Source organism: Gossypium hirsutum, chromosome D03 (genome assembly GCF_007990345.1).
Source record: "Gossypium hirsutum isolate 1008001.06 chromosome D03, Gossypium_hirsutum_v2.1, whole genome shotgun sequence".
Taxonomy (NCBI): Eukaryota; Viridiplantae; Streptophyta; class Magnoliopsida; order Malvales; family Malvaceae; genus Gossypium; species Gossypium hirsutum.
The window spans coordinates 42,330,496-42,354,869 of NC_053439.1; the positions used below are offsets into that span (position 1 = coordinate 42,330,496).

The 24,374-nt window shown below is 31.2% G+C and overlaps 2 protein-coding genes and 1 long non-coding RNA gene across 3 annotated transcripts; all 3 read left to right on the forward strand.

Moving 5' to 3' along the window:
* The first annotated feature begins 9,157 nt into the window (after positions 1-9,157).
* On the forward strand, positions 9,158-10,381 carry LOC121215421 (receptor-like protein EIX2). The gene has a single exon (XM_041089897.1). The coding sequence runs from the start codon at positions 9,158-9,160 to the stop codon at positions 10,379-10,381; it is 1,224 nt and encodes a 407-aa protein (XP_040945831.1).
* Positions 10,382-10,574: 193 nt separating this feature from the next.
* Positions 10,575-12,155, forward strand: LOC107949680 (receptor-like protein EIX1). Its single transcript, XM_041089898.1, has one exon. It carries the CDS (start codon positions 10,575-10,577, stop codon positions 12,153-12,155), a length of 1,581 nt encoding a protein of 526 aa, XP_040945832.1.
* A 5,100-nt stretch (positions 12,156-17,255) lies between these two features.
* On the forward strand, positions 17,256-23,086 carry LOC107950825 (uncharacterized). The gene is made up of 2 exons (XR_001698220.2): positions 17,256-17,430; positions 22,818-23,086. It is a non-coding gene; the product is annotated as an uncharacterized lncRNA (long non-coding RNA).
* The last annotated feature ends 1,288 nt before the right edge of the window (positions 23,087-24,374 follow it).

Sequence of the window (24,374 nt, forward strand, 5' to 3'; positions counted from 1 at the left end):
AGAATGAAAGAATAAAAAGAATAAAAAAGTATGAATGCAAAGATGTATTTTATTAGAATAATGACGTTCAGACATGAGCCTATTTCGCAAAGGAATTTTTATCATTTTTAGGCTAAAACAACAAAATTGTTCTGAACATTACTCTAAATAAACTCTAAAAACTACAGAGATTTCTTTCGCAGTTCAATTACTTAGAACACCTCCAAGTTGATAAGGGCGAATATCTTCAAGGTTCCTTGTAAATTTTGTCTTCAAATATGACATTGATGTGTACGCCTCTCAACACTTCTTCATACATCACATTCACCCCCATTATCAAATGTGATTGGGTAGTAGATTTCCTTCACTAGATGAGTCATCAAACTTGACAACACCCAGGTTGATGAATCTTTCAACTAGCTTTTTGAAAGTAGTGCAATTCTCTATTGAATGCCCCGTAACTCCCGCATGATAATCACATTGTAGACTTGCGTCGTACCATTTGGGATACGGAGGCTATGGAGGCTTCACATGAAAAGGAGAAACAACATGTGCATCAAACAATTTTTGATACAGCTCCTTATACGACATTGAAATTGGCGTGAACTGGAGCTTCTCAGTGTCTTGCTTCACACCTAATTCTTGTCTTAATGAACCCTACTGATTAGTAACCACCTTTCTTGGTTGATTTGTCGTAATCGATTTGTTGTACGTATTCACGCTGTTCACCTTATTTTCTTTTCCCTTTGAGGCTTGCCTTCTGTTATTTCCTCCAGCATCAATCTTTCCACTTCTGATAGCATTTTCTACCATTTCACCATTCATGATTATGTCAGAAAAGCTTTTTGTGGCACTTCCCAACATATGTGTGATGAATGGAGCCTTCAATGTGTTAACGAAAAGCATTGCCATTTCCTTTTCCAAGAGCGGTGGTTGAACTTGGACGGCGACCTCCCTCCATCTCTGTGCGTATTGCCTGAAACTTTCACCAGGCTTCTTATCCATGTTCTGAAGAGTAATTCTATCAGGTACCATGTCAATCACATGGCTATATAGTTTTAAGAACGCCTGTGCTAGATCTCTCCATGAATTAATCTGGGTACGGCTCAATTGATTGTACCACTTGGATGCTACCCCTGCGAGGCTATCTTGGAAACAATGTATCAACAGTTGGTCATTATTAACATACCCAGTCATCCGTCTGCAGAACATAGTAACATGAGCTTCGGGGCTGCTAGTTCCATTGAACTTCTCAAACTCAGGCATTTCGAATTTATAATGGAGTACTAAATCCGGAACCAAGCTCAATTCTTTAGTGTCAATTCCATGGTAGCCCTCAATACTTTCCATCGCTCTAATTTTTTTCTCCAGCCATTTGTACTTTTCTTCGAGTTGTTTTGGCAATTCACCATTCATTTTCTCAACTGTCTCATCGAAGTCAGGGATAGCGGGATTAGCAAGGTTGTCTCCAGGGTTAGAGCCTGATCTAGCTTGAAAGTTCATTGGTGTTACATCATCGGCCTGAAACTGCTGAGGCTTGATGGTGACAGAGGACTTGCACAGATGTACCACAACTTGCTAAGGGGTAAAGCCTAGAGGATAGACATGTCCCTCATTGTCTCTTTCTTCAACATTGAGCACAGAGCCTTTTCCTTTATCAATTCACTTGTTCAACCATTGAGTTAACTGAACCATCATACTCCCTTGAGATTCCATCATTTTGTCTATCATTTTTTGTTGCTCATTCATTTGCTGTTGAAGTTGCTCCTGCATTTCCTTTTAGAACTGTTCTAGCCTTTCCATCATTTGATCCATGTCCTTAGTTTTTGTTCGAGTACCGTGGTGGTGTTTAGTAGGCTGGTTGGTTTCCAGATTAACTAAGGAATGATTTTTATTAATTAGAAATTTGTAGTGGACTTTAATGTTTATGATGTCATGCAATGCGAATGCATGAAATGAATACATAAAGAGACATTGATTCTGATTCAATTTCATTTAGAAAACTTTACTAGAAAACAAATCTCTTTACATAAAATGGATATTTATATGGCCTTGCCCTCATAGGTGGAGATATTCGATCCTCTTCTTCATTCGAGTATTAAGATAAATCTCACGAACTCTTTAAAAAACGTCTCTTCTATCTCCTTTTTTGCTCGATCCAGGCCGTAACTTGTTGCTCACTCATCCTTGTGATGCTCGTTGGCTTCTCTTTAAGAAGGTTCAGCAGCTTTCAAATAATCTTTGTCATCTTGAATCCTTGGGCAATGGAGCCATAGTCGTGTAGTCTTCCATTAAATTATCATCCTTCTCTTATCACGTGTTCTTGGACCATATTCGGACAACCATATTGTCATCCACTTTATCAAGAAACCCATTTCCTTATGACAAGCTCTCTATTTAGTAACTGAACGTGAATCAACACCTCTTTTTTTATGATGAAATGAAATGTCATGTCATGCAATCAAAATAAAACACAAAAAGTCAGTATCGAATATAAACATAGAATATAATCAAGAAAGAGTAAAACGCCTACTAGGATATCTACTAGGGTTTAGTATAGTTCTACCTAAGGTGGATTCCTAAAGTTCACTATATGAAGTTCGGCTTCTAGGGCAAAGGTACCCGAACCAGTAGATTCCTCGATCTTCACCCATTATAGGCTCATATGGACCGAGTTCAGTTCAGGGGAATACATTTCCCTATGGCTGCACAGAGATGAAAATCTCACAAAGACATAGGTACGGATGTATCCCGGAAGCAATCCACTACCTTACACGGAGGTGAAAACCTCACGAAGGCATAGCTTCTCACTCCCACTTAAAAGGGTAAAATTGTTCAGCTCATGCAATGTATAATGCAAACAATATTTAAACAAGGAGATAATGAAGGATGTCATGAGTTTTTTTATAAAAAATATTTCTTCGACTATAAAGCAAGGATTAATCAACTTTGTGGCTTGACTCTCTTAAGTTCCCCAGTGGAGTCACCAAGCTGTCGAAACTATTTTTTTGAAAAAAACAAAAATTTAGGGTTGTCGAAAAAAATGAAAATTGGGAGTCGCCACCAATCTTTTATTAAGGTGTGATTGGGTCGCCTAAAAACGACTTTGGTCTACAGATTTTAGAAAAACGGGTTCGGGAGTCGGTTACGTATGAGGAAGGATTAGCACCCTCATTACGCCCAAAAATTGGTACCTAGTTAATTAATTAATGTCTTAATGTCGAAAATTTGAAAATCGTAATCCTTAGAAAAAACTTAAAACGTTACGTATTAAGACCCTTATCATTTCAGAGAAATAAAATACCACACCCAATACGTTAGGGCACGACATTCTAATTTTCCCCAAAAATGAATTAGGGCAAAATACTAGTACAATAAAAAATGTAAAAGAATATCCATTTATTCAAGATTTAAGAAATCGCGGCCCAATACGTTAGGGCACAATTCCTCTAAAATCCCAAACTTGGAATATTTCCTTTATTATTTTTTAAAAATATTCATTTCAAGAAATCAATGCGTCACATCCAATACGTTAGGACACATAAAAAAAATATACATGTACACATAAAAAAAACATAAGTTTTAAACATTTAATATAATATTAAAATTAATTAAATAAATTAAACATGTGTATATAAAATATAAGTATGCGAAAATTTTAGTATAAAAAAACATAAATACATGCTTAAATATACATATAAAAAAATAATAATTGCATATGAGAATTATAAAATAAAAATTAAAAGAATACAATTGCATTATCAAAAATATTGATTTTTAAAGAAAATATGAAAATGGACTAAATTGGATCGCCAGTAAAGATCCGGGGTAAATTCGTAAATAAATAAAGTCTGGAGGACTTAATTGAACGTTCGAATTACATAGAGGGGCTGAAAGGGTAATTTTCCCTTCTCCTCTAAACGACGCCGTTCAAATTAGACCAAATTGAAATAAAAATAAATAAAAGGGTAAATTAAAAAAAAACTTAATTACAAAAACATTAAAAGGCGGAGGGGCTAAATAAAATAAATAAAATTCGCAGTGGTATCACCTTCTCCCTTTTTTTAAAATCGTAAATAAGTAAAAAATAATCAAAAGAAAAAAAAATAGTAAGCCACCTTTAAAAAACTGTCAATCGTTCTCTTTTTTATTCCTCCTTTCTTTTTTTTCTTTACAATGAAGGGAGAGGCCTCTATTTATAGTTGAGCCTCCCCAAATCCAACGGTACAGATCAATTACATCAACGGCTGAGATTAAAAGGTATCTACAAATTAAATCTCTAAGATTACAAAATCATATCTTCTAAGATTGCATATCATATCTAAGATTGCATATCATATCTAAGATTATATATTATATCTAAGATTGCATATCATATCTAAGATTGCATATCCCTGAAGATTATGTTTCCATAAGCTTGTAGATGGACCTTCAACCTTTTCAAGTAATGAGCAGTTCCGATCGGGCCAAATGATATTACTTTGGGTTTTTTTTTTGTGAGCCCGGGCTAAAATTGGGTATTACAATAGGTAAATCTTAATAAGAAACTAAAGGCAAATAAAAAGAAAATACTTCTAAAACTTAATAGGTAAGAAAAGATTGGTTGCCCGACATTGAATTACTAATTAAAATTAATTTATTAAAGATATTGAAGACATCTTTGCATTTAGGATCGAATTCTTAAATCAAACGGAGATTTTACCTTTGGTTAAAGTTTTTTCTCATTAATTTTTTCAAAACTTATAATTGTTGTGTTCTTCGTTTTAAGGTTTCAATTTAAATTTGGTTTCTAATTTAATTTTAATGTTCAATCTTATATAAAACCCCCCTGTAATTTAATTTTCTTATTTTGTTTAAGGATATGACCTTGTCGCTTTCTGTTAATCTCGTTTTTAAAGTAAGTTTTATTTTTATAGGTCTCGACAACCTATTGTTTTTGTTCTCCATCTCATTGACATTTCATGCAACTTAGCCAACTTGAAAACATAAGCTACAGAGGACGGTTCACTAGCCAAAACTCTGAGTTTAAGCTCTCCTTTTAACCCATTCACAAAACTGGACATAAAGTAACCTTTCTCTATGTGAGGATTGTATTCAAGCATACAAGCTCTTAGGTCTTCAATTTTTTCTTGATAATCTTCCACTGTTTCTCTTTGTACCAGCTTATTAAATTATGTTATAGTATCATTACAGGTTTTACCACAAGCTCGAACAAAGATCAGTAGCAAATTTAGGCCATGTGATTCTGTGTTTTTTTGCAATATATACCTATCATACCAAGTTATAGCCCTCCTAACAAGGTAAATTGATGTTATCTCTACCTTTTGAGCTTTATTGACAAAGAATATAGAGAAGTACCTTTGACATTTCTAAACCCATCTTCTAGGATTAGCTCCATTAGATGTTTGAAGTTTGATTTTAGGTCTAGGGGTAAATAGGCTCATATTGGTAGGGTTAGATTCTTAGAATTACTAGGGTTAGATTCTTAGAATTGCAAATCAGTAGAAGGTAAATGGCAGCTAGAACCAGGGTTAGGGTTGTAACACCCCATACTCGACCTGGTCGTCAAGTCTAAACTACGGAATGTCATATTCATTATCAGAGCAACTACGACTTCATTTTCATATCAAATAAACAATTTATACAAGTTCATGCTTTATAATCCCTATTAACTGGACATGGACTCAAGATAGATACATGCATCATCCAACCATCAATACAGTACCCAATGTCTCATCGAAACGTCTGAAGTAAATATTGCGCTCTGCGTCTCATGGGTATAACGAAAGTAAAATGTACTCTGTAGCTCATCGGACGTCTGAAGTAATAACGCGCTCCACACTTCATCGGTAAAATCAAAGTATAAACCCGTACATAATCTAACCCTATGACATACCAACTAAATCTAACTCTACTCGAATAGTTAATAACGTAACCAATGTTCCAACTACATATTATTTACATGTTCATGTATCATAATTCTATACCATTTCCATCATTTCATATCGTGCTTGTTTTTACTATACTCAAAACAATTCAATTCTCGACATTCAATACCGTCAAATATAATTCGATTCATAAGATAAGTAATAATCTTATCTCAATAACTAATATGCAACAATATTGTATGCATGTTTATATATATGTATATTGAATTCGAATCATGAAAATACAAACTAATTTGCCACACGTCTACGATTCTTGTCTTTTCCTTCTCTTATAACGATCCAGTGTCGTCTTTAACTGCGTTCAATAATTTAATTATAAAACAATGTTAGTTTATATCCCAATCACATTAAAATACATATATAGTCAAGATATTTTACATTTTATTTATTTTAGTCATTGTATCTAGGATGCTCATGATTTTTGATATCTAACATTGAATTAAAATTTGATTTTACATTCCTTTATTAGAAACCTTATACATTCTATTTATAACATAATTTCATAAAAATTTTCATTTTATTCAATTTAGTTCCTAATGTCACAAAGTTATCTAACAAGCTTAACTTAGTCCTTATCTAAATCTAAGCTTACTAACTACTAATTTTTTCAAATCAAACTCAAAATCATTAATTTCATTTTAATGGTAACTTATTAAATATTTAACAATTGAAGAAATTGATACATGAATTAGTTAAAGCAAGCTTTCATAATTATAAATCCATGAAAATTTTAAGGAAAAACGCTTGGTTACCTTGGTGAATTGAATGGTTGAATGTTACTTGGAAGTTGAAGTTTTCTCTTTTTTTTCTTTTAGCTTGCATGGTGGAAGAAGATCTTTCATTTCACTAAGTTTCCATTTATACTTAGTTTAATGTTTAATTAAACTTAATTAAATTAATTAATTAATTACTTAATTAATTATCCTTATTTTATGTTTTTTTAGTTGTAATTTCATTAAATAAATGACCAGCATCATCATTTCCCACTAACTTATAGAATAATAATGCTTTAATAACTATTTTCTGTTACTTGGATTAATGCTAATTAGGTCCCAAAAAATTTTTAAATTAAAATTTAATAGCGATTAGACTTTTACAATTTAGTCTTTGAATTTTAATTAATGATTTTCTCAGTTAAATTACTTAATCGATCTTTAATATATTTTCATATTAATTTCAATAGTATTTCTATTTCATTTTTACAGACTTAATTTACGAAAATGAGATCCTAAAACCGTATTTTTTTGACACCGTCAAAAGTCAGATCATTACAAGGGTCTTGGCTTCTTGTAGTCTTTTGTAATGGTAAAGTGTCGTGGTTAGGTTTGGATGCTAAGGTACCAGGTTCATCTGTCCCTCAGCTTTTGAGAGTGTTTGGGCAATAAACTGATTTGGTTTTTAGATGGTGAAGGTAGTGGGTGAAGTTTGGTGTTCTCCTCCTTTCTAAGAAAGGATTTCCAATATTCTGCTAATTTACCCGTGTTTCTGTAAATTTTGCATCAATGTTTTTCTATTGTTCATCAAATTTCTCATCGATGTTTTGTTTTTATTTCTCCCATCATTTAAGAATCCTGGATTTATCTTGTAGTATTTCTAGGTGCTGTTCCAGTTGTTCTTGGAGTTGCTGTAGGTTGGCACCATCTGAGCCAGTCATGGTAAGATTCTTCTTGTGCTTTTCCAATTCGAACGACGGATCTTTCAAAAGTTCTAATACCAAATTTGTTATGACCCGATTGTAAATTTAAAGATTTATGAAAAATTTAGGGTTGAAAAGAAAGATTTAGAAGAAGAAAGGATTGAGAAGAAAGAACTGGATATTTCATTCATAAAGTCGTTACAAGGCTATTCATATATTGAGTTGTAGCAACCTGGATAACAACTTGTACTGCCTAATTATTTATGGATAGTTGTCATCAGCAAATACTCTAGCTAGGAAGACTTAGATTTGATGATGGCTCAGCTGGTCATCCTTAGCGAGCTGATCCTTTTGTGGAGAGTTCGAGCCCATCACCTTGGCTTTCAATCTGTCCCGTTTTTGCTTTGCTATGATTCTTCAAGCCCGTGTCTCCCAGCCCAATTTGATTGATTGAACCCATACCGTTTGTTAGCCCAACCTTTAGGCCTTTCTCCCTTTATAACAAAATTATGGATAGTTTAGGCATAAAAAAAATCCAAAGTTTTGTATTTTCATTTTCTCGTAATGTTTAAATATTACCTCGCCAATACTAATAAGTGTTAAATGTAGTGGTAAAACATAATACACACTCAAAAGGAGACACATGTTTAAATTTTGGGAACGAAATTATTGAAAGGGATAACCATAAACCCCAAACATAAACTATAAAACAAACATGGATGATACAAACACTACCCACTCATTATAAACTTGATTATATTTAAAATATTATCGGAGATCAGTCTTATAGGACCTGTAGCGCATACTGTAATGCCCATTGTTAATATATACGTAAATCGGCCTATTTTGGATACCGTTTAGTCCATCAAGATCAGGAATTTGGTGGTTCAGCAAAGCAACATAGAAGGGCTCGCATTCATTGCATTTTATCTATAAGCCTTATCCATACATCTCCCTGTGTTGTTCTCACTTACCAAATATATTTGTCAAACATTATGATAATTGGCCCTATTTCATCACACCCTTCTCTCTTTTAGATTTGTCTAATCTATTTCTCTCAAACTTGATTATAGTTGTAAATCATTTTGAATTGGAGTTGAACTTGGACACAATGACATATTGCATAAAGGAAGTTGTAGTAAGTTTGGGATCTATCTGACTTGAAAATGTTGAGATATGAAAGCTCGATTCAAGCTAGCAATAACAAGGAGAAACCCTGAAAGACGAAATAAGAAATTGGACAGGAATTTCTTAGAAAGCAGCATTGCGTTGAATTTGTCATTTGATTAAAATATTCTGGGAAGACTGAAAATCCTGCTAGCAATCAACAAACAAGCTTAGTACGTGGCATATCATGATACTAAAAAATTCATCTGACAGAGAAATTAAAATTAAAAAGAATAAAAATGTTGACAAAAAACCCTCGTCTTCCAAGGGCATTGTTATCAAAGTTGGCTATGCTGACGTACGTCAAGTGTGTGGTTTGGATTTTACATTTGGTTATATAATGCTATGTTCCACAGTTGATTTTCATCTGTTGTTGAATTTTGGATACATTCTGGGCTGGGGACTTTTTGTTTTATGAACCATGATCATGGCTGGTTCCATGAGAGTTGTTGTGACATCCGTTTTCTTAGCTCTCCTCATCGAAACATCTACGTTCGAATACGTTTGCGCTGCGAACCGGAATGTGAGTTGCCATGAAGTTGAGAGACAAGCTCTGTTGAAACTCAAGCAAGATCTTATAGATCCTTCAGGTCGACTTGCCTCTTGGGGCAATAACCTCAATTGTTGCAATTGGAGTGGAGTTATTTGTGATAACTTAACTGGCAATGTTATTCAGCTTCGCCTGCGGAATCCTTTAGATCCCTACAACGGATTTTATATTCCAAGTGAGGCTTATGCAAAGATGTGGTTTTCAGGCAAGATCAATCCTTCTTTGTTGGATTTAAAGCATTTGAGGTACTTGGATTTACGTGGCAGTAATTTTGGAGGAATACAAATTCCCGAGTTCCTTGGTTCCGTGCACACGCTAAGATATCTGAATCTATCTGCAGCAGGATTTGGGGGATTGGTTCCACCCCAACTTGGAAATCTGACAAATCTGCATGTTCTTGATCTCCATGATTTTTCATCACTTGTGTATGCTGAAAACCTTCAATGGCTTTCCCATCTTGTGAAGCTGAAAATCCTTGATCTTAGCAGTGTAGATCTCAGCAAAGCCTCAGACTGGTTTCAAGTGACAAATACACTCCCTTCTTTAGTAGAGATTCACTTATCAGGTTGCCAACTTCATCGTCTTCCTCTACAAGCTGATGTTAATTTCTCATCTCTCTCCATACTTGATCTCTCTTCCAATTCCTTTAGTAACCCTTTGATTCCTGGGTGGATTTTTAAGCTCAACTCTTTGGTATCCCTTGATCTCAGCCATAACAATTTCCAAGGCCAACTCCCCCACGGTCTCCGAAACTTGAGCTCTCTTAGATACCTCAATCTATATTGGAACAATTTTAACTCTTCAATACCCTCTTGGCTTTATGGTTTTACAAGTCTTGAATTCCTAAACCTTGGGTCCAATTATTTCCATGGTTCCATCTCAAATGGCTTTCAGAACTTAACCTCTCTCACTACACTTGACCTGTCAGACAATGAACTTACAGGGGCTGTTCCAAACTCCATGGGAAGTCTTTGCAGTTTGAAGAAGATCAAACTCTCAGGTCTCCATTTGAGTCGAGACTTATCAGAAATCTTACAAGCTTCATCATCACCAGGATGCCTGTTAAACAGATTAGAGTCTTTACTCTTTATATCTGGATAGTTGTGAAATTTTTGGCCATTTGACTGATCGGCTTCTACTATTCAAAAACCTGGCAGACCTTTCCCTATCCAGGAACTCAATTTCTGGTTCAATACCAGTTTCACTAGGATTACTTGCGTCATTGAGGACATTGGACCTATCTCAAAATCGAGTGAATGGGACTTTACCTGAATCAATAGGACAACTTTGGAAAATGGAAAAACTATGGCTGAGTCACAATATGTTAGAAGGTGTGGTTTCTGAAGTTCACTTTGCTAATCTCACCAGGTTGCGCTTATTTCAAGCATCTGGAAATCCTTTAGTTTTGGAAGCAAGTCCTGAATGGGTTCCCCCATTTCAACTCGGGGTAATGGCTTTGTCATCATGGCATTTAGGTCCGAAATTCCCCTCCTGGCTTAGATCTCAAAGGGATTTTGTTTATTTGGATATTTCTGTTACAGGAATCATAGATACCATTCCCAACTGGTTTTGGAATTTGTCAACCATATATTTTTCCTTGAATCTTTCTCACAATCAAATCTATGGGGAACTTCCTCATCGCATTGGAACTTCTCCTGTTGCTGATCTTGTATATGTGGATCTTAGTTTCAATCACTTTGATGGTCCTTTACCTTGTTTATCCTCCAAGGTAAACACACTAGATCTTTCAAATAACTTGTTTTCCGGACCTATTTCTAACCTGTTGTGTTCCAAAATGGAGGAACCCTACCGGTTGGAAATTCTTCACTTGGCAGACAATCATCTATCAGGAGAAATTCCTGATTGCTGGATGAATTGGCCAAACTTGGTTTCGGTAGATTTGGAAAACAATAGTCTATCTGGTGTTATTCCAAGCTCCATGGGATCATTGAACCTTCTTCAGTCGTTGCACCTCCGCAAGAACAACCTTTCTGGAGTTTTGCCCTCATCACTGCAGAATTGCACCCGTTTATTAGCTATTGACCTCGGTGAAAACCATTTTGTGGGAAATATTCCTGGTTGGATTGGTGAGAAACTCTCAGATTCCATTATCATCAGCCTTGGTTCAAATAGGTTTCAAGGTCAGATTCCTGATAATTTGTGTTCTTTGAGTTACTTGACAATCTTGGACCTCGCACACAACAATCTCTCAGGGACAATACCAAAATGTTTCATGAACTTGAGCGCCATGGCAGCAAATCAGAACTCAAGTAACCCAATTTCTTATGCTTTTGGTCATTTTGGGACCTCCTTGGAAACTCTGTTACTGATGATCAGAGGAATATTGCTTGAATACAGTAGCACTCTTCAACTAGTAACAAGCATGGACCTTTCAGACAATAACTTAGCTGGTGAGATCCCAGCAGGGATGACTGATCTTTTGGGCTTGCGGTTCTTGAACTTATCGAACAACCATTTGACAGGAAGAATTCCCAAGAACATAGGCAATCTGAGGTTGCTAGAATCTATTGACTTATCAAGGAACCAACTTAGAGGTGAGATCCCTCCAAGCATGTCAGCTTTAACATTCTTGGGTTACTTGAACTCGTCAGAAAACAACCTGACTGGAAAAATTCCTTCAAGCACTCAACTCCAAAGCTTCGACATTTCCAGCTATGACGGGAATCATCTATGCGGGCCTCCATTGTTGGAGATTTACAGCACAGATGCCACAACATCCGGTGACCATAATAATAACGAGAATAATGAAGGTGATGGATTGGAAGTGGATTGGTTATGGTTTTATGCAAGCATGGCTTTTGGATTTGTTGTGGGATTTTGGGTTGTGATGGGTCCTTTGTTGTTCAATAAGTAATGGCGATTTCGTTATTTTCGCCTACTGGAAAGATTGGAATACAAGATCAGGAATGGTCATCACTAGATGCAACCATTTTCCTTTTCTAAACATAGAATATGAGAATTATTAGGCATTTTCTCTTGCCTTCTTCATGTCTACTCTTTCTAAACACTGGATTTCATTCATATTTGAGTTTCAGTTAATTTATTTCTCCAATTTTTTTCAAACTTTTAAATTTAATCTTCACTAAATATTATTGTAAAATTCTAAATATGATATTTATATTAATATATAATATATAATTATTTATATATGGTTCTTGATTTAGTGTCACGGATTAATCGGGTACCAACTTGATGAGAAAATTAGAGAAATATCTTTCCATAATTAAAATAAATCATACAAAAATCAAGAAAAATATGCATATTGTGAGATTTAAATCCATGCCAATTGAATTAGTAAAATCTTAAATTTATCATTCATCCAAAACTTTATTTTAATGGTTTTTATACATTTTTTTAATATGCACAATTTAATTTTTATTTTAATGTCGTATATATTTCATGTGTTATTATGATTAATTAGTTTTAAACCACACATTTCATTTTATCTTGAAACACACATATGTATTCTAAATTTATGATTTCCTCACACATACATATGTGATAGGATTTCTAGGAATTTATATAACTAGCTTTATTTCGGTGACTTATTGTATTTAATAATCAAAATATATTAAACTATATCCTACTAAATTTTTTAATTAAAATTATTTTAAAATAATATATGTGAAGATTAAAAAAATAATTACAAGATAATATTTTCAACAAAGAAGAAGTGAAAATAATAATGATAATTAAAGTAATTCAAAAAAGAATATATAAAATTAAATTATTGTAAGAAATAAGCTTTTATTTTAATGTATAAGTTTAAAGGAGAGTGTAATTATAAAAGATTTTTCTTTTTTTTTTAAAAAAAAAACTTGAAATGAATTTTAAATAGAATTTGTTTCTAATTTAAAAGAAATGGTTATAAATATAAACAACTAAAATAAATGAATTAATTTATATTGATTAAGACGTAAGACCTGAATCGATGAAGTTGAAGTTCACTTTTCACAATTCTATGATATCACCAACCACTATTTCCTAAACTAATTTTGTATTAAAATTTAAATGAGTAATTCCATTAGAACCCAAAATTGAAATGAGCGGATATTTGTCAGCTTTATTCCTTTAAATAATAATTAATCGCTCCTATTCTCTACATTTTTTTTCACAAAACACCATTTATTAATAGATAAATTATTAAAATAGTCACTTTTGCTTGTCTCAGATTACATTTTAGTCACTTATGTTTGAAATGTTACGTTTTAATCACTTACGTTATTGTGTTGTAACATTTTAGTCACTAAGCAGTTAATTTCCGTTAACGGTGTAACGATAAGCTGATCTGGAACGTTAAATCATCATTTCAAATGAAAATTTTAGATTAAATTATACAATTGGTCCCTATATTTTTTTCATTTTAAGCAATTTAATTTTTTTCTTTTATGTACTTTTAACATTCTTTTTTTTTCTTCTTATTTTACATTCTCTTCTGTTTCTTCCTCTGTTTTTCCTCCCTTCTTCATTTCTTTTAACGTAGTTTTTCTATATTTTCCATTTGTTAGAACTACTCCACAAGCTTGCATCACTCGAAAAAACTAAATTGTTCAAAAAAAATAGAAGTATAGTGTAACACCCCTTACCCGAATTCGACGCAGGAATAGGGTACGAGGCATTACTAGAAGACATACATTTGCATACGTATTAAACCGAGTTACAAAATTTCATCTGAATTAAAACTTTTAAATTATTAACGTGCTTTTATAATTCTTTACAAAATATCCTCGAAATATTATATTCATAACAAATAGGGCCTACGAGACCTGATATTTACTCATGTAATTCAAAGCTTCATTTCCATTTCATTCAATTCACAATTTCTCATGTTCACAATTCAAATCGATTTCTCAATCCAATATATATATTTCAATCATATAAGAATATAATTCAAGTTACACGAACTTACCAGGCTAAATTGCAGAAATACCAAAATTCAGGGATATTTTGGTAATTTTCTATTTTCCTCGAATTTCCACCCAATCTTGATATAAATTAATATTTCATTCAATTTATTAATTTAAATAATAAAACAAATCATTTCATGCAATTTGGTCACTTTTTAAAATTTTTACAAATTTACCCTTAAAATATTACTTTTATTCAATTTAGTCCCTGAACCTAAAACATGCAAATTATCCATTTTTAATGAAAACTCATGCTAGTTGAATAATCATATATTTTTCTCCTCCTCCTCTCCATTCCACATCCTTAATGTATATAATATGCTTATATGTAACATTATCTATAATTTCACTATTTATTTGTTCATTCAAAGCTGTCCACTTGAGTCATTGTCACAAAATTATTTATATCTTGAGTTATGTAACTCCGAATTGAGATCCGTTAATTTTCTATAAAACTAGACTCACATATCTTCTTACTATAAAATTTTCAGAATTTTTTGTGTTGCCAATAAGTACAGTTTATTCTTTAAATTCATCCATGTTCTGTTGTCTGACAGTTCTGACCCTTCTTCACTAAAAATTAATTATCTCCTCGTACAGGATTCGAATGATGTTCCCGTTTGTTTTTATTGAAAATAGACTCATTCAAGATTTTAAACATATAAATTTAAGCCCATAATTATTTTTATCCAAGTTTTGATAATTTTACAAAGTCAGAACAGGGGAACCCGAATTCATTCTGACCTTGTCTCACATAATCTATTATACCTAATGATTTAAAATTTCATTACTTACACTGTTTATTCTATGAGAAACTATACTTAATAATCTTTAATTCCATATTTTTTTCATCCTCTAATTCGATTTCCATAATTTATGGTGATTTTTCGAAGTTAGCCTACTGTTACTGTCCAAAACTGTTTTAGTGCAAAATGTTGATTACTAAGTTTATAACTTCCTTATTCATTTTCTCTATAATATTTTCCATCACTTTCTCTTATTTCCCTTCACTAATATATCAAGAACATAAGACTTTATTTAAAAAAACTCTACTATTACATCATTTCCATGCTTTTTCAATAATAACAAACTTAAAAATATATTGAAATCTTGATGTTCTTACCTTGTGCTATTGATTTCAATCTTTAACTTGATTTTCTCTCTCCTCCAGCTTCTATTTCTTGAATCTAACTTGATATTCTAGCTCCCCATTGTCTCCTTGTTATCTTTCTCTCTTGATGGATATGAAAATTCTTTTGATTTATAAGTGAAAATGGTGAATTTTTTGTGAAAGGACCAAATTGTAAAGAAAAGAAAGTTTCTTTCTTTCTTTTCTCTTCATACGTTGGATGCATGGGAAGAAGATGAAGATTCTTCATCTTTCCTTCCGTATATATACTAAATAGAATAATAATAAAATAATAAAATATCATTTAAAAATCAAATTAAAATATTAATAAACTAATAATTAATTAATTAATTAATCTAAAATATCACCAACATCATCATTTCCTTCTAGATTTATCTCTCTTCTAATTGACCATTTTTCCCTTTATAATCTTTAAAAATTTCATCCTTGAGTCATCACTTAATTTGGTAAAATTGCGATTTAGTCCCTCAAAATTATACACCTTTTAAATTTGGTCCTAATTCATCCATTTTCCTTAGTTTTTAGATTATTCTACCCTTAAAATATTTACACTATTGGTCATTCAACTTTTTCATATTTACACTTTAATCCCTAAAATTTCGAGTATTTACTCTTGGGCAACAAAGCTTTTCTCACTTTTGCGATTTAATCCTTTCTTGAATTAATATGTCATAATATAATTCCCAATGTTGCCATAACTCAAAATTTCCCTTTTTGTCACTTTATTTCCTTATTTTACTATTAAGGATACCTACTTTCTTACTATAATAATTTTCGGGGTATTACAGTAGTAATTTTCGGGATATTACATATAGGGACTAGTTTTAACAAATAGAAAACATAGAAAAACTATGTTAAAATAAATGAAGAAGAGAGGAAAACAAAGGGAGAAGTAAAAGAGAATGAAAAAAAAAGAAAGTTAAAAGAACATAAAAGAAAAAAATAAATTGCTCAAAATGAAAAAAAAATATGGGGATCGATTGTATAAATTAACCTAATTTTTTTTGAAATAATGATTTAACATGTCATGTCAACTTACTATTAACGTCAATTAATGGTTCTGTGACTAAAATATTACAACGCGATAACGTAAGTGACTAAAACATAATATTTCAAACATAAGTGACTAAAATGTAATATAAATTAAACAAAAGTGACTATTTTGACTGTTTACCCTTTATTAATCTACTTTTTAACATAATGTCTCAAAATCTTTTATTTTTCTATGTTCTATTCTTCAAAAATCATATATGCACCGAAAACATCATGCGTCTTTGAATTTCATTTTCTTTTATTATACTTTATTTCATTTTTTCTTAAAAATATTTCTTTTTTTTCAAAAATTCCAAAAAAAACTTTCTTTTTCCTTTTAAATAAATAAATACGCTCAAATTTTATAACAAAACCATTAAATTTTTTTAGTTTTCTTGAAAACCCATAAAAATTCTTCCCAAAATTTAGAAATCTAAAAAAAAAAACCTTTAAAGAGAAACTTTTGGTTATGATTTCATTATAGAAATGGGCAATTTCTTGCAGCTGCTCATTTCTTCATTCTGCAACATTTCTGGTTAAAGCGCCCCTAAAAAGTATAACAATAGTAATGTTTTTAATTAACTGAAATTTTATAAATTTAGTGCGCATTTAAAATTCGACATATTGCAACGTTTTAATAAATAAACGCCGAAATAATTCCTCAAACACCTAAAAAATAAATTAATCTTTTAATAGTATTTACAATAGAAGCGTTTTAGTGGAACGTCTCTAAAAGTAAACATTTACATTATATTTGGTTTAATGTAATGGTTATGTCATTACAACTTTATTCTGCGGGCCCATCACAAATAGCTATTTGGTTTAGTGGAATGTCCTATCATGGGCTTATGCAGGGAAATTTACTCATTTCTTCTACCTTCTCCCCACCCCCATTGAATGGCTGATTCGATGCTTAAGAAATCTATTTTACCCTTCCCACTTTCTCACCTCCAAAATGTTTTCCCTCAACCTGACAGTCACTCCCTTGCTTCCTTCAACTCCGACATAGCACTCCTCCCCTTCATTATAGTATCCTTTAGGTAAACCTTTTCTCTCTTCCGTTGTTCCTTTCGTTTTCTTCTCTGCCAATTTTTGTTACCCTGCAAACTTTTCTGTCTATTTTTGTTAAAATGTCTATCTTCATACCTCAATAATTCAAAGCACAAGACTGAATTTTTTTTTTTAATTTCAAAGTATTGATTTATATTTCTAGATTTTTAAAATTGAGCCCAACAAATGTATCATCTTGATTTATAGTTCTTTTGAGGACATTTGATCTGTTAGTTTTACTGTGGGTTTTTTTTCCTAAATTGATATCTTAATTGAGCCCAAAATTTTCATATAATAAAAAATATTTTCTTTGCTTAGTTAACTCTTTTCTATTTATTGCTAAAACCTTAGCCTAAAGGAAATAAATAAATAATAAAATTTATCAATCTTCATCAGTCTAGAAACCTCTCTGCCTTCATTTTTAATATCACCCAGAAACGGCTAAAATCTCAAAATAATTTCTGAAAAAAGCTACTAAAAAATTGACACATTAGGTGTTAAGGGTGCAAACAACTCCAAATCATTTTTCATAAAGCATTAATTTCATAATTTTCAAAAATACCTCAACAAGTTTACAACTTTTCCAATATAGATGGATTGTTGGGTTTGAGTTTAAAAGTGGTTTATAGAATAAGATAAAGAGTGAAGTTGATTGTGATTATCGACATGATCTTAAGAGGGTTTGATGCATAGGATAAAAAAGAGAGATATATATATTAGTAAAGACTGCCAACTAAAAGGCTCAATTAAGCAATGAATTTTTTTTTATGAACTTATATATATGTTTTAATTGTTAAGACTCTTAGAGTACATTGTTTTAGGATCATTTCGACAATCACTATCATAAGAAACTCAAAACCATAAAGAAAACAAGCAAAATGAAAGATAAAAAAAAGAATTGCTTATTAAATTATGTGTTCATCTTATGGTTTATGTAATATTGCTTTTTGAATTCGACTGTGATTAATGTATGTAATATGTATATATAATAGGATTTATTAGTAACTTGGCCCCTAAACTATACTCTGAATCTCATATATTGGTCTTTAAACTAAACTATCAGTTTTATCTCATTTCACCCCCAAAGTGTATGACATCCAATAAGAATATGTCGTTTGTCATGTTCTTATTGACTGATATCAAGGGCCAATTTACTAATAAGGCCTATATATGATTAAAGGAAACTTTTTGCTTTTTAATGCTTTTTAACTGTTTGATTAATCCTCATTTATATTGTTGTTCAGCTTATGAGAGTTACTCTTCTTTAGCATAGTGTTCCCAGTAGTGTGTCAATTTTAGTTTATACTTGTATACTTGTTAATATATTATTGCTATTTACAATAAGGGTTACTGCTGTTTAATATCATTGTTGGTCATTTTTTGACCATGTAATCTTACAAAACTTGCATTTCTAGGGTGATATTCCTTAAACCATTTCCTAAATTGTTTTTTTCCATGTTTTATCATTTGTTGCGTGTTTGTCCTACTTGTTTGAGTCATTTAATTTAGTTATATGCTAGATGAGTATGCTTTAATTGTTCAACCTAATGTAATGTTATGTGTTCATTTTTAGTTTTATTGGTTTCATGTTTTTCGTTCATATTGATGATGAACAAGTAAAATCAGGTAACAGTAACATGGAGACTCTTGTATTAGGAGTTTGATTGCATAATATTACATAAGGTTGAACAATTAAAGAGCAACATAAAATTTTCCAATTCTTTTGCATCGTTTTCCTTTTGATTAAATATTGAGATAAAATAAGATTAAATTAACCAAAATATAATCGATCGAGTTATAAAGTGATTAACGAGGTAGTTTGATAATTTATATTTGAGAATAAGTAATTGAGTAAATAAGCTTGCAACTTATATTGAAAAGCATAATATAATACATCAAAATAACAAATTAGTTATTCTTTTTAGCTTTACGTTATGTGCTTTGAAGATATATGCATCACATTTTATTTTGAAATTAATTTATAATGTGATATGAAGATATCTAACACTTTAATATCTTGTAGTAATGACTCGTTTGCCTTTAATAGTACAAAGTGAGAGGTGTCTTGCATTGACAGTATGGTTGCAAATGTGTACAGTTGCAAGTTGGTTCTTAGTTACATTGGGTGTCGTCTCTAGCCTACATACTTATAGACCAAGGATTAAATAATATATTTTAGATTTTTATGCACAACGAGATTATGTGAAAAGACTCATACATGCTAGTGACGAGACTTGTATTGAACAAGTTAGGATGAATAGAATTACTTTTTTTAAGTTATGTGAGATGTTTCAAACTTTAGGAGGATTGAAGTTGTCAAAGAACATGCTTGTTGATGAACAAGTGGCAATGTTCTTACATATCATTTCTCATCACCTTAAAAACTGAGTTATCAAGCATCACTTTAATAGATTTGGAGAAACCATTAACAGACCATTTCACAATGTTTTAAATGCTATCATACGGTTACAAGATTATATTTAGTGTCTTGCTTGCATTTGTTATTGCTAACTATTAAAACATAATGTTTGATATGTTTGATGTAATATAATTTTAATATGTGTAAGAACTTCTAATTTAAACATGATGATTTTTTATCATAAATTTAAACTATTTGAATGAGTGATGTGTTATATTGTTAAAGTTAGCAATCATCATATTCTCTTATCATAAATTTACACTAATTTAAACATGATGGTTTTTTTTATGTACAATGTGTTATATTGTTCACTTAAGGATTGCTCCACTGTTTTTGAATTCTTTCCAATATTTACGAAAACTTTATATGGCTTATTCTAGCTTACTTGGATAACATAAATAAACATTTCATTACCTTCATACAAAATAACAATTACGTTCGCAAAATTCAATCATCTTAGTCACCTCTTCTTACCCTTCCTCTACCTGTACCTCTTCCACCACCTTTGCCCTTATGCCTCCCACTCATGATTCTCTCCATTTTAGACCTAGTGCAATTTGCACAAGACCTTTCTCACGTACGATTTACCACTATATTTTGTATTGGATTGCAACCTTCAGTACTTTCAACTGTAGTATTTTATGTTGAAATTGTAACAGCCTGATTTTAGTGATGTCGAAAGCAGTGGTTTCGGAACCACAAATCTGACGAGTAAGTCTGTATTAGTTATCATTTAATTTGTATGAGCCAATTATAATTTGATTTGAGTTTTGATTTGGTGAACTTTAGTTAACTAAATAAATAGTTAGGTATAAGTGGTTGTTTTGAAAATCAAGTGGTTTCGAAAAATGAGATATCGAGACCTCGTTTATAAAAATTGAGCCTAAAAATATTTTTATTAAATAATTATAGAGCTATTATATTAGCATGTGAAAGTTTGATTCAGAAATTTTATTGTTGAATTAGTTAATTAATTAAAAAGGATCAATTTGTAAAAGATGTAAAAGTTAGTTATTATTGAATTTTATTGATTAAATGGCTTAATTAGCAAATGAGGAAGGATTTATATGACAAATAAACCATTTTTATTTTAGTGGAGGGTTAGTGGGTTTATTTTAAACATTTTCTTTATATAAATTTTGTTTTAAAGTTAATATAATAATAATAAAACATAAGAAATGAATTAATAAATAAAACATCATCTTTCTCATGGTTTACCACCGAAAAACAAAACTACTTTCCTCTATTAAAGGAGGTTAAGGTTCGACAATGGTTTAGCACACTTGCATGGTAAGAATTTTTGACCCGGTTTTAGTAATTTTTATGTTTTTGAGATCGTTGCAACTAAGTTCAGCTAACCCATACCTCCGTTTTTAATATTGTTAAGGATTTTGGATTTTCCTATTAATGAATCTTAGTTATTTTTTATGTTAAATGGTGAATTTGTAGTCATGATTGTTGATTTAAATTAATTTGTAAAGAGTTTTTTGTTAGTTTTTAGTTAAAGGATTAAATTGATAAAATACTGCAATTTACATGGAAATTTTGTGAATTGTGAATAATTATGAACTTTACTAGTCTAGAAAGAAATTCGGCTAGTAAGGAAAATTATTAAATTTTGTTCATTTTAGAATTTCGGGTTTAGGGACTACTTTGTGAGAAATGTAAAATTTCAGAGAAAATGTATAAATAATGAAAACTTAAGGGTCATATGCATAAAATGAGTTGGAAGATGTATTTAAATTTGATATATTGAATTTAATCATTATATAGATCAATATTTGAATTGTAAGAAGGTTAACCGGGGAAAAGAGAAATTTATGGATTTGCCCCTACGAGTCAACTGAATGTATAATTTAGGTAAGGTCATAGAATTATTGAATAATTTTATATGTTTGTAGATCATGTTCTTTTTATTTGTTTAATTATAAATTGTATTGATTGAATACTTAGTAATAAATTTTAATTATGAATTGTATATAATTATGTATAAATTAAAAGTGTACTATTCGAAAATTGAGAAATGATTGTGAAATATGAATGGCATTATCTCAAAATGGATGAAATAAATATATAGTATGCGTACATATATTGTGCAAGTGCCCTTGATTTTGTTAATGTGATGAATTCAGTTTAAATGCCCATTTGAATGTAGTAAACGATTAGGATATGATTGGCATGCCAATAGGGTTATTTACGCACTGTATGGGATATATGTGATGGTACAAAGGTATTACTGATTATATCGGAATCCAACATTTGTTGTGAATTACCGACTATACTGGTGTGGTGGAGGGATGTATTGATACTAATTATATGATGCCTACAGGCTTTGCACTCCGGTGCTTTAGTGCGTTGTAGTTTGAGCTCTTACGAGAGTTCTGGTGTGGTGTAGATACCCATGTATCTGTATTTGTTTATTATAGTTCATCAAGCCATATGTTGAAAATATATATGTATTGAATTCATGAAATATTTGGAGATGATATGTTTATATGAATATTGAAATGTTAAGTGATAAATTTGAATAATTAATAATTATGTATTTAAGAGTTGTTCGAAACAATATGAAAACGACTGGAAAGTTTATAATTATATTTATGAAACGCTTATCTAGTAAATGCAATATTAGTGACAAAGTTGTGTGTATAAAAGAAATGGAATATGAATATGAGTTGACATGATCAATTGGTTAATACAATGTATATGGTTAATTTTTCCTAATTGAATGATACGCAAATATATTGTATTGAATGATTGAGAGATTATACAAATGATATGTGAAACACTCACCTTATTGTTGTAAATGTCTTGACAAGAAATACATATTAAATTAGTTATATATGTTTACTTAATATTAAACTAAGGTAAGAACTTTGTTTTAGTAATTATGAACTTACTAAGCTATATAAGCTTACTCTGTTTTATTTACAGTTTTTTGTAGTTTTCGTTTTGCAGAACTGGTCGGACCGATCAATTTTAAGGCTCATACTATCAAGCTTCTATTTTGGTATTTTTTTGACTTGGTTATTTCATTTTGTGGCAAGTATATAGGGTTTTGGAGTTGTAAAATTTAAAATTTTAGTTAAATATGTAAAATAAGTGAATGTTGGTATATGAGGTAAGCTTGTGTTTCATGTTGATCTTGTGATGAATATGGAGTAAATAGTAGAATTATCATGTTGATCTTATTTGGTTTGAATGTATTTTGTGTCATTTGAATGGTAGGCATGTTTTGGTTTTGATATCTTGTGAATTGAAATGATAATGGTCATTTAGTATTGGTAACTTGTGGTTCTGGAAATGAGTATATTTGTCTTTGTTAAGTAGCATGAATAAGTGATTTTGGTAATTTAGTATTTGGAACCTTATTGATGATGAAATAAGTTTCATATGATTATTGCATTTTTAGTTAAATTACTTGTATGTACAATTGAGTTTAAGTTTGAATTTGTTTGTGATGGTGCCAAATGGCATATGGTTAGTATTAGGATAATGGTACCTAATTGCATACTCAGTTTTTAATTATAATAGGTAAGATGATTAATAAATCATGGTTGAATCATGGCATGTTTGTAATAGATTGAGTGAGTTTTATGCAAGTCATACGTGTACCTATTTGTATCCATGAATTAAGATATAGATTTTGGCATGAAATGAAATTTCAAACTTGTGATTTTTGACCATCTGGATAAAAGTATCGATACCAAGAACCAAGGTATCGATACTTGACCAAATGAATAGTGTTTTCAAATTACAAAATGCCAAAATGGTATCGATACCTATCATAAAAAATTGATACTTATTTCCTTGGTATCGATACCTAGTTCAAGTTTTGAAAATTTTACAGTTTGGTCATTTTTCATACCCAAATCTAATATATTGTATTTTAAAGCTCGATTTAGTCTCATTTTCATTTTTAATAATTAATATGTGTTTTTATATGATCATTCAATGTTTTAAATTGTATGTGATTGTTCCAAATTTATTCGTAGCATCTTGTCGGTCGGTTTGGCAATCGGATCGGGTATGGGGTGTTACATTTAGTGGTATCAGAGCTACAGGTTTAGTTAATTCTAGGACTGAATGTAGCATGTGTTGAGTCTAAAAATACATGCCACAAATACAGGTGATAGTGTGATATTTTTTATCTGGTCTAACACTATTTTCTTTAATTTAGAAGATGTTGGTCGATTTTAATATTGTCTTTATTGATTAAGTCAAAAGTAATGTCCCGACTTTCGAACAAGGAGCGAGTAATTAGCGTGCCAGTTCTACAAATGTCCAAAAATAAGGTAAAGAATGTTCTTTTGAATTAATAGGTCATTGTATTAATGAAATTGTTATGAATTAATCTTGTGGCTTCACAACCTCCATTCCTCTACTATTTGTGGTCCTCAAAGTTCCCCTTCTGTAGGTGTAACTAGATTTCCCATGAATAAAATTCATAAATGTGGGGCCGATGAGTTTAGAGGAAAAAACATATGACAATCTAGTTAGGGCTAAATTCTGGTT

What these genes read in the sequence shown, in the direction of transcription:
- LOC107949680 (XM_041089898.1), top strand. Translation starts at nt 10,575, where the DNA reads ATGGAAAAACTATGGCTGAGTCACAATATGTTAGAAGGTGTGGTTTCT.
- LOC121215421 (XM_041089897.1), top strand. Translation starts at nt 9,158, where the DNA reads ATGGCTGGTTCCATGAGAGTTGTTGTGACATCCGTTTTCTTAGCTCTC.